A 15443-nucleotide genomic window follows, 5' to 3' on the forward strand; every position below is an offset into this window, starting at 1 on the left:
GCTTTGAAAAAAAGTTTCCCTCTCAGTACTGTAGGTGTGTTGTTCTATTGAACATGACTCATAATCCCTTATGACTCATTTGGGTCTGATAACAGGACGGTTACATGTTGACAAAGTTGGAGAGTCCTCTTTTTATTCTACTTGTAACACTTTTTATTAAAGGAGGGGGATCCTTAAACTCTGCTCTGAAACCAGCTTATCACCAAAGAGGCTGATATGAATAACTACAGTATGTAGGATAAACTAGACAGTCTGTTAAATATGCACTTAAGTGCAAAAAGAAATGCTCTCAGTGAAACTAGCTTAAAGGGATATGGTAGCTTTAGATATCACAGCCAATGATGCGCCGTGAACACAGTCGCCGCCTCGGGCCAACACGGTGACTAATGCATTTAGCTGAGATTAAACAGCCTATATATTTAATGTGAAAGCCCGTCATGTTTTACAAGAAAGAAAAAAAAGGAGAGCACTGAACTTTCGTTGACTGGAGAACGAACAGGTTATATAAAATTATCAGTCGACTTTCCAAACAAAGTATTCTCAAAAGTTGATCAGATAACTAACACTGTAAGTGTGCATTTTCTTTCCCACTGTGTGTTTGTGGGATATTGCAGAAAGAAAAAAAAAGTAACAGCATATTGTGTGCCTTTGCACTTTTTGAATATCACTAGAAATTATGTTTGTGGGTCATAAAAAAGGGGGGAGCATTTACAGAGATTTTCCAAATGGACATAAACATACGGTTCTGATCGAGACGAAAAAGAAACCCGCGTGAAAACAACACTTGACGTCTCAAGGCTAACTTTACAAAATGCATAGAAATGTGATCCCATCTTGCAGTTTCATGGTTCATACTGCAAAAAAATGAGCAGCAGTGGCACAAATGTTGACTCTAGGTGTTTTCTGGTAACATGTACAGGGCGGACGCAAACAATGTTCACGTCGCATTTGAACAAGCTCATTCGCGCAGTATTTTCAGGTCAGTGGCTTTCATTAGATGTAATGGGAAGGGGGTTGGGGTGAGTCCGTGAATTATGAATGAAGAACTACTCTGCGGATGATGAGGACGATGCAGATTATGCAGCCCTGCTTTCCTGATTGTCACCGCTCAGCATGATTTCACAATTGGAAATCGTAGTACAATAACAAGTAATAATAAGCACAGACGTGCGGGCTTGAAAACATTACATCTGGGGTGGCAGCTATTTGAATGTTTTTGTAAAGAGAATAGGAGAATTATTTGTGACAGTAAAATAAAAGATTCATCTGATGGGCAAAAAGCACTCAACAAATGAAATTTAATGGCACGGTTTATTTCCTTTATTATGAGAGAAAGAAACTGTGGATTTTAGTGAATTTGATACATGAAGTTAAGAACAGCTATACATACAGTTGGGATTAATAATATGGCAATATTATGATATTAAAATTGCCACAACACTGTTATGTTACAATATTAAAAGCAGTATCTGTAAAAAGAAAAAAGACAAAAAAGCCAATTTGTTTTTATTTATACATGAGCTTTTTATTTAAAAAAAATTTTATCGCCAGTCTCCCCACAATATAGTGATAATTAGCATATCATGTAGTTCATACTGTGATAATATCGTATCATGACATTTGGATATCATTACATCCCTACTATACAGTACATTAATCTTCACTAAAACAACACTGTAACAAATTGACTGTAGAATTTACAAGAAATAACTGGCAAAAAAGTTGCCAGCTAATTCTTGTAAAATCATATTTAAATACTGTGAAAACCTATTACAGTATATTATTGTATTTAAAATAATTTTTAAACAATATTTACTGTATATAAATTAGTTATTTGCGTTATTTAAGAAAACAGCAATTCACTGTAATCTAGTTTACAACAGTTTCTTGTATTCTAATTTACAAGAATTTACTGGCAAGTAAAGTTACCAGTAAATTCCTATAAATAAATAATACAGTATGTCATTCTAAAATCCATCCATCCATTTTCTTAACTGCTTATTCCTCAAAAGTGTCGCTGGAGCCTAGCCCAGCTGGCTTCGGGCAGTAGGCGGGGCACACCCTGAACTGGCCAATCGCAGGGCACACAGAGACAAACAACCATCACATAGGGACAATTCACAGCGCTCAATTAACCTGCCGTGCATGTCTTTGGAATGTGGGAGGAGACCGGAGCACCCGGAGAAAACCCACACAGGCACGGGGAGAGCATGCAAACTCCACCCAGGAAAGCCGAAGCCCGGACTCGATCTCACGTCCTCTGCACTGCGAGGCGGACGTGCGAACCGTGCCGCCCTTGTTGTAAAATCAACCCTCGTTCTGCAGCTTAGTGCATAAATGAATGTTAGCTGAAATGTTACCTGTCTAAAACATTACTCACCAATTCGCTGAATTCTTGTTCTTGCTGATAATACAGGGTCCACTATTTGCTTCTTCTCCTCTAGAGAGTTCTATACCCGCCAAAATCCAACAATCTTTACAGTATTAACATCTAATCCACATATATACATGCCAAAACATAGTTGCTGTAAAATTTTCGGTATTTGACCGCTAATTATATACAGCAAATTACTGTACTATGTTTTTACCTATAATGCACTTTGTTTTACTCATAATGCATTGCGGTATACAGTAAAATACTGCAAAATTTGAAAAACAAGATAATGCTGTAATTTTTTCAGTAGATTTTATCATTTTTGCTCTTCAAACCACCTGCCATTATTTACTAGCTGGCGAAATCTAAACCACACACATAATTTGAATTCCTTGCATAAAAATGAGTGCTGTCAAAGTTAAAGCGCTAACTAATTAATTAATCACAAAAAATGATCCCATTAATCATGTATTAACTCAGATTAATCGCAATATTAATTTTGACCACAGATTATCCTTTATCTTGACAGAGGATGGTTACGTTAAAGGTAGCACAGATTATGTTTGAGCAATAAACATAACTACATGCATTAAATTAAAGCATTTAATAAATGTTTGCTTATGACATTCAAAATATTTGTTCATGTCAAACTATTTTTTTTTCCATTTTAAATTATGCAAGCAATTAAATGATTAGACAAAAATAGGAGGCTTGGCGTGTGCAGTGGATAAATAATTTTGAAGACGTCCTCATAACATTAAATGTAAAAAAATAATAAATAACGCATAACAGGTGCTGTTTAAATTTGGTGTGAAAAATGTTTTGATAAGAAAGCCTTTTTAATTAATCGTGATTAATCAAAATTCTAAAATGTGATTAATCTGATTTAAAAATGTAATTGTTTGCCAGCTCTAATAAAAAATACAGTAATAATAATAATGTAAAAACTTAAAAAATCCAAATGATGTGATTAATTTGGTTACTTTGTCTGGTAACGAGTTACTTTTATCATGAAGCAATTCAACTACTAACTCAGTTGCTTTTTTTAAGCATGTAATGAGTAACTATAACTAATTACTTTTTTTAAAGTAATGTTCCCAACACTGATCATGACATTTGGATATCATTACATCCCTACGAGACAGTAAATAAATCTTCAGTAAAAACAACATCATCTTTGCTCCTCAAACCACCTGCCATTATTTACTAGCTGGTCAAATCTAAACCACACACTAAATCTCCTCAAAGAATGCTCATTGGTTAATCATTTTTGACAGACCAATACCGTATCAATTTGAAACTTGACACGACCTCACGAGGTTAGCGGCTTGGAAGGCGTGGAGCGAAGCAGCCTTTGCACTGTGCCTGATGTCAACGAAACATATGGATCTGCCCCACATTTTTGGACCTATTCCAAAATGGAAGGCTTTTTGCTTTTGGCCCCAACACAACAACCATCCCCCTAGAAAAGTGTGATTTGCATAACTTTGCTGAGCGTCAGAAAACCCCACAATTCACACAGAAAACAATCACTTGTGCTTCTGGTAATAATTAAGACATCAAGTTCTTTTCCTTTCGCGTTTCAGACATTTTGTCTTTCAAGTGTTAAACAACAGCAACATGGAAAGAATGATTACGCATTGAATACAGTGGATTACTTCAATAAATTCAGGAAAATGTGCCTCCAAAGTTATACATAAACATGTTGGAACTATTGTCTAGTATGATGTCATGAGAAACTGCAGCCTATCTTATGAGACTTGAGCTCAGTAGGTATTAGAAACTTAACATTTGGCAAAGAGAGTTAAATACACAAAAACGCAAGAGTATCGGTCCAGCTCAATAAATTATGGCTTGAAGTTCTTTTATTTCTTAGTTTCTTCTCCTTTAAATCCCATTTACTGTATCGATTATTATTTATTTATTTTGGTCCAGAATGCATTGTTGGATTATATGGTCACTATCTGAATTTCTTTTTTCCACCACGGCAAGGAATCCGAGGAGAGGAATGAGAGCTGGATTAAAATAAAGTGAGAGTGGGGACGGAATTGGACGACATTTAAACAATGTCCTTCTTTTGCTCAATATGGAGAATATGAGGCTAACTAATAGCTTTCTTTATATTTAACCTTCAGCTGCAGTAGACAATGAATGACGTCACGTCACGTCACACACACACACACACACACACACACACACACACACACACACACACGCACACACACACACACACACACACACACACAAGCTGTAATCACATAAACACAATTTCAACATATTGCACTCGTACTGAACATTGGACAACTTCCAACATGTCAACTGTGAAATTAGAGGGGGAGACCTGGATGGGAATGGCGCTTAAGGCTCTTCTTCACTCCCTCATCTTGGGAGTCTGACCACAGCCTTGTAAACCTTGGCAACACCAACAGGCCGCTGGTGGAACTGCAGTCAGCCTGTAAAAGGACTATAACAGTTTTGGCCTGGCGTAGTAGAGGTGCTGCAGGATTCTCTCCATGTCACGGACTGTTTCAAAATATTGTATTTTTATTCAAAAGGGTAAAAAACACCTTATTGTTTTATTTTTCATTGCAATGTATGTACAACACTATGTTTCAGCTGTGTTTGTTTTTCTTTTAAAGTGCTCTATAAATAAAGTTGATTTAATAAAGGTTCTATCACGATGACAGTTTAACCCCAGAGGGATTTCTTCACTTTCTTCACTTATCTCTATGTGAATAAACATGTGATTACATGTGATCTCCAGAAAAACAAAACAAAAAAAACATGTGATTACACGGTGGCTGTTCCACTGTACTTTGTTAGTGGATGCTGATGACTTTAGAGCAGATCAAGTTATGGCCGACAAATTCAGACACTGAATCAATTCTATGTTGTCTTCATCAGCGTTGCATTTACGCTGCTTTATTGTCACCTTGTCACTCACTGTATTGTAGAAATCATTAGGTGCAGCTGCAGCTGCATTATTCAATGCAAAAAACTCTTTTCTTCCCATTTCTACGTTTTACATTTACTAAATCGGTGTCCTCTCATCTATTGTAAATCAAGTCCATCTGTGATGCGCGCCAATTCCTCAAGTCATGATTGTAAAATGTGTCAGTGAGCCGCCACCTGAGCAGGACCTTGATAAGAAATATTGGAACGTTTGAGTCTTATCCTGTATACTGTTTCCTCTCTTCCATGATGGAGGAGGAGAGAGCGAGAGAAAGAGGAGAAGTGAGGGAGGGAAGAGAGGGTTATGGAAAAGAGAAATGAGGTTGAGCTCTGATGAGGATGAATAGTGAAGAGAGGAGGGGGAGGAGGAAGAGGAGGAGGGTGGGGTAAGAATAAAAGGGGGAAGGGACTGTGAGGAGGGAAGGTAGATGGAGAGAACGGCTGCTGAGAGGGGTCTAACTCTGGCATAAAAGTAAATTCAAATGCATTATTCATGGCGCTGTGTGTCGAAATATCATTTACGTGTGCTGTGTTGACTCATGGCTCGTAAAATGAGAAGGACATGAAAAGAAAGAAAGGAAGGGAAAGGAGGAAATAAACAACTCGGGCTTCCTCTCTTCGTGGCCAGAAAATAAGGAAACGAAGCCCTGCCGTGCTTTCTGTCAACTTATTAGGCATCAATTATTTATTGCATTTTCTGTTTATTATTCTTTTTATCTGGATAATAAGCGAAGAAAGTCTGAAGTCCGCCTTGAAAGTTTGCAGGTGGGAAAAAGAGGGCAGGGGAGGCTTTGCGTACAAAAATGCTAATATCGCAGGAGAAAGGAAACACTCATCACTTCCTATTGATTCTAAAATCTAAACACAGTATGAGGAGAAGGAGCGCCGCCTCTCCTCCCCCTCGTTTTTTCTTTTCTTTAATCAGTCCCAGTTGTTCTTCCTTTAAGTCTTAAATTATCTGTGCAAGATCTGGACCAAGATAATTAGCAACGAGTCAGTCAGTGCTAAGCACATTTCGACATTAGAATGTATTTGTTTTAGTGATTGAATGTTATACGTTACTTCTCAGTGGCTCCAATTTTAAGTACAAAATTAATTCTGAAATGTGTCACTCTGAGCTTACTGAAAACCGAAGCATTGGCAGTAAAGCACGTATGATGCGTGGATGGTCTCTGAGATAAACAATGACATGTGGCTTGATAAACATGTTATGCACTGCATAAATTCATTTCCTGTCAAATTAAGTCACAATTTTACTGTACTAACACCAGGTCTGCAGTTCCTCTCCAGTTGGAAGACAAGCCTTATATTGGCACCACAGTGCCTCCTACAGGTGAAAAGCGGGATGATGGCTTCATGCTTCAATTGGATTGACAGTACAGCATTGACAATAGATCATTCCAAGGGGTGTAAAGAAAAAGAGCAAAAAAACTAAAAGACCAAAAATGTTACAAAATTATAACATGCTCAACAATTCCATTCTTAATGCCATATAAAATGGCTAGAAAAGGAATCCCTTGTTTACCTTATATTTTCTGTACCAATAGGTCCAGACATATTTGGACAATTTTAGTTTTTAGCATTTTGCCGAAACCTGACACCACAATGGATTTCAAATAAAACAGTCGAAGATGTTTGAATTATATTCAAGTGTATTCACAAAAATATGACTTTTACCACTGAGGAATCATTTCTCTGAAGGAATTATTTGCCAGGTCTTCACTTGCGTCTGGTTTGCAGCTTTTGCTGTCTTCACTAACTTAAAAGTATTCAATTAGTATAATTATTGATAAAGATCATCTTAGTTACAGGTAGCCCAAACAACTTTCGGTGACGTTATTCTTTTTGGATAATTAATACGAGCACCATGTAAAATAATATTTGTACTATAGGTCGTAGGAGGCATGCCCTTGCAAAGCATGCAAAAAAAAAAAAAAAAGCAGACTTCTGCGTCCTGTGAGTGTATAGGGTTGTCATTATCCATAGGTCAGCTCCTATGATTGGCCTCCCCCCTCCTCCCTCTCACCCTTCAGCAGATGGTAAAGGCTCTAGTGAAAGCAGCATGAAGTATACAACCATGTCAAGCACAAACACCAAGATGAATAATCTTTACAATTATTTATCGGAACTGACTTCACAAAGCACACCAAATGTGTGCATACACTATATGTTGTACTCTTATGTATCTGTGCATATCCTGTGAAGGTGGGAGCATATATGACCTGCTCCACTTTTACTTTCTGATTTATAATGCCGGTGGAGAGCATCATCACAGAATCACTTCATCTTCTCTTTTTTATTACACCACATTTGTTTTCATTTTCCTCCCAAGGCCTGGCTGGCTGAATACATCACGGATCTCCCACGGGGCGACAAGGCCAGCCTCGCCACCACGGGAGACAATTGGATGACGGGAAGGGATTTCAGAGCATGCTTCATCATTAGAAGCATTAGCATTATCTTGACTTTCAAAACATTATTGCGGGATTACCATTACTCTCCGCATTAGCGGGATGAGGAGACATATTGGTGTGGGCAACGGTCAGGTTTATTGGTCATAATGGCAAAAACGTTTAAGTGACAAATGGAGAGATTAAAAATGTCAGGCTACAGGAGGACTCTTTTTAAATAATATTCCAAAATGAAAATATAGCAATTCTGTCTATACTTATCACCCCCACCCCCCTATCTTGCTGTCAGCTACCATTTGGGTGATTTAGATAAGACAAGTCATTTGAGACACTTTTTAAGCCCGAGGCTAGAGTGGATAACCGAATCAGCAGGACGACTGCTAAGGGTGGAGATGATTTGGCATTCGGGTTTAGCATGGAGAGGTCAATGGCCGGTTAATGCACAATGTAATACATGATTGACTCATGGAGCTCAAGGGAGGAGGGGCGTTGAGGTCAAAGGGTGGCGTTCAGACTTGTTTGAGGGGTCACCGTGGACACAGTGGGAGCATGAGTCACTAAATTATGCCCATTTATCATGTTTGTCATTGGACTTCAGTAGGAATATCAATGCCCCATTCACAACAATCCTGTGATTTTAAGACTACAATGCCACAAAGCTTGATTTTTCAACAGGTGACATCAGTGCTAAGTTTACAGACACAAAATAAAGCATCTAAACTGTGACACATAAAAAAGGCTGTCTTATGTTCTGGGGCAACTTTGCTGCATCCGCTACTGGGTATCGTAAGACTCCGCAAGGTACAATACAATCTCAAGACTATCAAAGCAGTCAGGAGCGAAACGTCTCAGCCACAGGTCCCACGGCCTCCAATATGATAATAACGCAAAACAACAAAGAACAGCTAAGAGCAAAACAATGGACTAGTCCGAAGATTATATCATGATATGAATTCTATTGAACATCTGTGGAAGAAGCCGAAACATGCTGTCAGGAGCAGTTTGCTCACGACAAGGAGGCAAAAATAGCTGTCGACAGGTGCAAGAGTGAGAGTTACAAGAACTCACCTGATTGTAGAGATTGCCTCGAAAGTTCAACAGCAAAATATTAAGTTAAGTGGACCATCTGTTTTGTGCAGGCTAGTTTAATTAATTTGTTTATTCAAATACTCCTGGATTACAATGAAAGAAAGCCTTTTTTAAAATCATTTCTTTATTTACGTGTCTTTGTACACGGCAGACTTTTCAAGCCACCGCTACCATCACCACCACCTTTCTATAACCCCTTATGCAAGTGCTTTCCGTTCCTGTCTTCCACTTAACTGCAAGTTTCAGATCCTGATCGATACATCTAAAATTGTAATATTTTCACGTACAATATGAACTGCCATTCCCGACATCATTCTCATGTGCAACGTTGACAGCCTGTACTGAAACTGATAACATCTATATCATTTCAAGGACATACAATATCATCCATGAGCCAAGCCTCTTTACATGAATACATAGAGGAAAGGTTTCCAGCTACACTTTTCCATAATTGAATTCCCAAGGACATGGGTGGGGGTGGGGTGGTGCATGGAGGGGAATAGAAAAGGTTGAAGGGAGGGAGCACAAATGATACATTCCAAAGTACACAAAAGAAAATCTTATACAAAGATTTCAAAACCATTAAATCATTATATAGCATTCAACCATAGAACTACACACCGCCATGTTGCAACATACAATATGATCAGGTTAAAAAATAAAAATAAAAACCCAGACTGAGCTAGCAATTAGCAATGCAGTTGGGCATCCAAATTGCATGGTCTTTACTCCCCTGGGGGTAAAATTACTTGTCTGCTGACTGCACTGAGTATAATATCCGTAACCCTTAACGGAGTAGACTGAGCCCGTTTGATGGTTTGGGTGTACCTACCTGTCAATCAAATCAAATCCAGCCCGAATAGATTTGCATAGAGACACTGCAATGAAACAACTTGAAGATTACGCAGGTATGTTTCAGAGAAACGCATCACCGTACTTATCAGATACTGATCATTTGAAACCTAAACTGATGGTTTAATTTTTATTTCACTTTAATTATTAGGCAAAAATGGATTATTAGATTATTTAATTATCAGGCAAAAAATGGAAAGTAACATTACGTATCGAAATACAGTAATGCAAGTGGTTTGTTGTTGAAGAAGGGAGAGCGCCATTTGGTTTTGAGTAGGACTTTTTCTATTGATACAGCAGCGCTCTCTGTTGGTTGGTGATGAGAACATAACCATGGACTACACTAAACGAGAAGCGGACACTTCATTAGGTACACCTTCCCCCTCCATCTAATGACATCCAATGCACTCGATCCTTTCTGATCGGGTACCCTCCAAACTCAACTGTATGCGCGGTATAAAAATGGTCAGCACGTTCACCTCACAGTTCTGAGGTATGGTGTCCAAATTCCACTTTTGCGTGTTTGAATGTGAAAAGTTGTTTGTCTGTATGTACCCTAGTGAGGACAGGCAGTATAAAAAATGGCTGACTCAAAGGTCAACAATACTTTCCAATGATTTTATTTGTTGATTTTCTTCTTCACAAATGTAATAGGATCCAATTTGAAAAGTGAAATCAAATATTGATTTAGTTAAGACTGACAAGAGAGATTTTGATAACAATACTGTAGTTTGACATAAAAGATTGTTATTCGGTTAGTGTTATTTCACAGTATACATTTTTATACGAGCATCATACAATGGCAAATCTCAAAATAGGTAGTTTGATTCATGAATGGACTAATAAATTCAATCAGAATCTAAATGAAATTTAAATGGCCTCGATCATGCTGTTCACATTTTCACGAGACCAAATCGACACGTAACGATTAATCAACAATACTGAAACTGGATGTACTCAGAGGAAAGTGGCCACTAAGTTTAAAGTCCTTGGAAAATCTAATAATAATAATAATAATAATAATAAATAAATAAATTGCTGGATTTCACTTTCCTTTCTTTGGTCCTTCCTCTGATCTCCTGACGGCCTCACGACTCTGGCTGGAAGTGTTCCGTTTGGGATTTTTTAATAGGTTTTAGGTGAACTAATGAATACACACACACTCACACGCACGCACACATGCACGCACATAAAAAAAAGAAAAAAAATTGAGAGCAATGATGTTGACATGTCAAATCGGTAAAATTACCGAATGAACCATACTGAGCTCTCCAGAAAAAAATAAAATAAAAATAACAAATAATAATAATAATTAAAAAATTTATAATAAATAAATATGTACTGTGAATTTAGCCGTTCCTTGTTAGAGAAAAAGCAAGTTGTGCAAAAAGAAGTGTACCACTGATCTGTTGGACACGTCCATTCAAAGTTTAGAGACGGGCAGCTAAAGTTCAGGCGTAAAGCTCATCATGGATGGATGGATGAATTTCACAGATTGTCCCTGCTAAAATACTGCAGCAATGCAGTTCTAACAACAGGCCCTTCTGCAGTACAATCCTCAGGTGAAATCTGACCAGGTGATGGAATGTTCACAAGACTTGCAGGCCGCGCCTCCTGGAACTCGTCCCCATGTTCCTCACAAATGTTATGCAGCACACAGCAGACCAGAGCCATTTTGTTGGCGAGCTCCACTTTGCAGTCTAGTTTCTTCGTGAGGCATTTCCATCGACCTTTCAATCTCCTAAAGGCCGCTTGTAAAACAGATCTCGCACAGTTCAGTCGGGAATTGTAAGCGACTTGCACCGGAGTCAGGTGTTTCGTACTCCGGAAGGGCGTCATGAGCCAGTCCTGTGCGGGGTAAGCTGAGCCACCAATGAGGTAATGGCCAACATCACAGCCCGAGATGTTGACTTTGTTTTGACCCAACAACCGGCCATCGCTTAGAAGCTGCCACAATGGTGACTTCTGTAACACTATTGTGGCATCAGACACACTACCCGGAGAGTCCACGCAAATGTCCCAAAAGTGTCCTTTTCCATCCACAACCGTCTGAAGAATGACAGAGTATGTGCCCTTCTGGTTTCTGTATTGTTGGGGGTTTTCAGTTGGAGTTGCTATTAGAATGTGGCAAGCACCGATTACACCCACACACTGTGGTGCTCCACAAGTGCTAAGAAACAAGGTGGACATCCCCACCAACTTTTCAGCATCGGGGGATCTGATGTGGATGGGAAGCAGTATCTTAATGAGCGTGTTGCAGAAGTCTTGCACACACAAGTACACCGTACTCAGGCCCACCCCAAAGAGACGGCTGGTGACATTGTAGCCACCACCGTTGGCCAGCTTCCAAATGGCAATCGCAACCCTCTTTTCAAAAGGGATACAAAGACGGAATTTTGTGTCCCTTCTCCCCATAGCACTGCTCACCCAACTGCAGATGTACTCAAAGGACTTCTTGGATAAATGGAAATTCTGATGGAACTCCGATGGGCTGAAATCCGGAACAACGTGGTCCCACCAGTGCCGGGAACGCGGACGCATCCACACGGAAGGTGTCGCTCGCCTTGACATGAGCCACAACAGCACCTGATGAGTCAGACAGGCAAACACATGTTATTTATTAGTCCCTCCCAATCCAGTCCATGAAATTTCAAATAATGCAAAGAAGGAAATACAGAAACGTGAACTTGTTTTGCAAAGCTGTCCCGAGACAAACTACCACTGAAGCTCTCATAAAAATCATTCTCATTCTTAACACACTTGAGCAACCCTCTTATAAATGATAAATATAAAACATATTTTATCTCTTGTCCCTCCATCTTGATGATTTACATATAAAATGACAGATGAAATCGGTTTTATATCCGATTTTATTGATAAGACTTCCTTCTGATTGATAAAACACCTTGTATATGCTCTGAAGGTGCATCTCTCAACATACACGCAACCCTTTTTTCTTTATCAATAACAAGCAAAGCACAAGCTGCTCTCATGGGGAGGCAACGAACAGCGTCGTTTCAAAAGAGAACGAGAATATGTCACAGTGGCAAACACAGCATTACTTTAAAAAAGTTACCTTCTTCCTGTTACGTAATCTCTGATGATGCATGTCACGGAGAAGTTGAAGAAGTCGATGACGGGTCCCAATATAAGCTTGCAAAGTCAGGAGCAATATTTTCACAGACTCCTTCTCCATTGTTATTGTTTTTTCCCCCCCTTCTTCCTCGAATGGCGGTTGGCAACGAGCGTTCAGGAGCATTACCGCCACCTTAAGTTAATATTTCTACTTCCGTGGTCTTGTTCCATATTTGGACACGTGACACGTGACACGTGACGCACTGACCTAGCGATACAGTCCAGCCTCGGAAAACTGGACCCACTCACCATGCAACGGGGTATATGCCACGGAGGAGGCGGGACTTTCGACTTCCTGGTTTTCACACATCAGCTTTGTTTCCGTTTCTTGTTTGCAACGCGCAAGCACGTCCCAGTTCGGTTGCGCGTTCCTGTCGGAAGTCGGAAGTCCGTGTCATCTAAGCTGCTTGGCTCTGATTCAGATATTTTGTTTTGTTTGTTTTTTGTGTTTTCTTTTTTCTTGTGTCTTGTTTGACAGGACTGTTCTGGTTTGTGTGCTCAGTTTGAATTAGATGTTGGAGTTTGAATTAATAAAGAAAGCCAAAAAACAAAACAAAAAAACCTTGGATCTGATTCGTACATCAATGCAGTCGCCATATTGTATGTGGGAAAGAAGTGGATCATTGGCTGAATATGCCCCATTCATTTAGAGACGTACAAACTGTTTCGCAGTCAGTCAGTGAAATTTTATGGGATTAAGACTGAACAATTACTTTCAATTGTATCTGGCGATGATAACATCAATTTACCGATTTGCTTGTTTAATGGCTAACGATAAACGAATAATAAATACAATTTATTTAGTGATTGCTGTAATTAAAATGAAATAAATCACAAAATAAGAAGTTATTAATTAGGATGTGGAGTCAGCTCTTTTTGTTACAAAGACACAGACTATGCTTTATTAATATTTCAACATGTCAGCCTCCTGTAAGGTGTGGCGTAATCAGTGTAATATAATTATCGATAGTTATATGAAAACTGTACATTAATGTGATAAACATTTTTTGCATATTGTTGATGAAATAGTGGGGTTTTCAAATTAATGAACATTGGGGGGAAAAATCTGAATTTCTACAAACAGTTTCCCTTTTAGAGACCAGACAATTCAAAAATTATTTTTCTGAATGCATATATGTGATTTTGTTTAATATTGTTGGTTGTTTGTAATATTTTGTTGACTGGCTTAGCAAAAAAATCAAATACATTTTTAATTAAACTATTACAGCATGTAAATGTAAACCCGACAGGCACGAGGACCCAGCATCCTCTTCCAGGGCTACCCCAGCCTGCAGGTTGTGTTTGTCCCAACAGGAGCACATTCTTGTGTGCAACTGCAAGTATGGATAAGTCTACAGTTTGTGCATTGGTTTTAGCACTTGGTGCATTTATGCAATTGAACACAGTTTCCACTCAGGATTCTGGCAGCAATTTGACAGGTAAGCTGTATATAATTTTTGTAGTCATCTTTAGTAAAATAAAAATTAAAATAAAACTTCTGTAAGTTGAAACTATCTTGTCTAATTCATTTTTATTTATTTTTTTAAACTCAGCAATTCTCCCAAAAGCAGGCCAATGCCCTCGTCTTCTTAAAGTGGTGCCATCACATAAAGGGTGTGCGTGTGATGAAGACTGTCCCGAGGACCACAAGTGTTGCGTCTTTGATTGCGGCGCTGTCTGTGTCCCTCCCTCTTTCAGTATGAACCATAATAGTTTTCCTCATGGAACTTTCCCTCCTGTGTCCTTCTATGGGACGCACCCTTTCCCCTTGAAACCTGCTCATCTAGCGATGTTGACGCTTTTCAGCTAAGCCGGGAGTGTGTCCTCGTAGAAACTGGGGCTCTGGGATGTGTGCCGAGTTCTGCTCTGATGACAGTGACTGTCCCAATGAGGAGAAATGCTGCCACAACGGATGCGGACATCAGTGCATTGCACCTTACAAAGGTTTGATAAAATGGGAAAGTTTTCTGTACCCCGTGGCGTCATGATTCTGTTGGGATCCTTTTTGTTCTGTAACCATGTATTGTTTTTGTGTGTCATGTCAGTGAAGCCAGGCCGCTGCACTCTGCCCCAAGGAACTCCCATGTGTGCAGAGTACTGCTACCATGACGGACAGTGTCCAGGGGAGCAGAAATGCTGCAGGACAACCTGTGGTCATGCCTGCAGTGAGCCTTGCTGAGTGGACAACAATCAACTTAATGACAAAAAATAGAGGAGCCAGATCTTTTTATTTTTATGTCTTCTTCCAAATATATTGAGAGATGTCCTCAAATGGCCACATACTGTCGTAAATAAGAATATTTAGATCAAAATTCACCTAATTTCATATGTACTCGAAAAATAAATGTTGGAAATGAGTAATGTGTTGCACTTTAATGTCACAAAACATGCCATGAGCAAAAACATGCTTCTAAGAATATAGCTAGTAGCTATATTCAACACTTAGCTGCTTTAGACGCTGGAGCAGCACATATAACTTCAACACGTCTGTCAGTGGTAGTTTTCATTAAGAGTACTGGTACGTCAGCATATACATTGATCTGATGGCTGCTCTTTAATAGCTTTAAGAGGAAACCATTTGCAAGCCCCATCCCCACCACCACACAGTGACCTAAAGTGCTGGGGTGAGC

At 39.1% G+C, this 15443-nt stretch overlaps 2 protein-coding genes across 2 annotated transcripts; one reads left to right on the forward strand and one right to left on the reverse strand.

The window, feature by feature from the left end:
• Positions 1–8985: 8985 nt before the first annotated feature.
• Positions 8986–12931, reverse strand: LOC144064004 (uncharacterized). Its single transcript, XM_077586127.1, has 2 exons — positions 12755–12931; positions 8986–12264 (listed from the first exon to the last, which is right to left on the reverse strand). The coding sequence occupies exons 1-2, from the start codon at positions 12872–12874 to the stop codon at positions 11167–11169; spliced, it is 1218 nt and encodes a 405-aa protein (XP_077442253.1). The 5' UTR covers positions 12875–12931; the 3' UTR covers positions 8986–11166.
• A 1162-nt stretch (positions 12932–14093) lies between these two features.
• On the forward strand, positions 14094–15174 carry wfdc2 (WAP four-disulfide core domain 2). Its single transcript, XM_077586139.1, has 4 exons — positions 14094–14252; positions 14367–14510; positions 14620–14757; positions 14859–15174. The coding sequence occupies exons 1-4, from the start codon at positions 14156–14158 to the stop codon at positions 14990–14992; spliced, it is 513 nt and encodes a 170-aa protein (XP_077442265.1). The 5' UTR covers positions 14094–14155; the 3' UTR covers positions 14993–15174.
• Positions 15175–15443: the final 269 nt, after the last annotated feature.

This window comes from Vanacampus margaritifer, chromosome 1 (genome assembly GCF_051991255.1).
Source record: "Vanacampus margaritifer isolate UIUO_Vmar chromosome 1, RoL_Vmar_1.0, whole genome shotgun sequence".
NCBI classification, from domain to species: Eukaryota; Metazoa; Chordata; class Actinopteri; order Syngnathiformes; family Syngnathidae; genus Vanacampus; species Vanacampus margaritifer.

Coding starts and splice junctions, on each gene's coding strand:
- LOC144064004 (XM_077586127.1), bottom strand. CDS start 12,874: ATGGAGAAGGAGTCTGTGAAAATATTGCTCCTGACTTTGCAAGCTTAT. Junction 12,265..12,754: donor GATTACGTAACAGGAAGAAG/GTAACTTTTTTA, acceptor CTGACTCATCAG/GTGCTGTTGTGGCTCATGTC.
- wfdc2 (XM_077586139.1), top strand. CDS start 14,156: ATGGATAAGTCTACAGTTTGTGCATTGGTTTTAGCACTTGGTGCATTT. Junction 14,253..14,366: donor TTCTGGCAGCAATTTGACAG/GTAAGCTGTATA, acceptor TTTTAAACTCAG/CAATTCTCCCAAAAGCAGGC. Junction 14,758..14,858: donor GTGCATTGCACCTTACAAAG/GTTTGATAAAAT, acceptor GTGTCATGTCAG/TGAAGCCAGGCCGCTGCACT.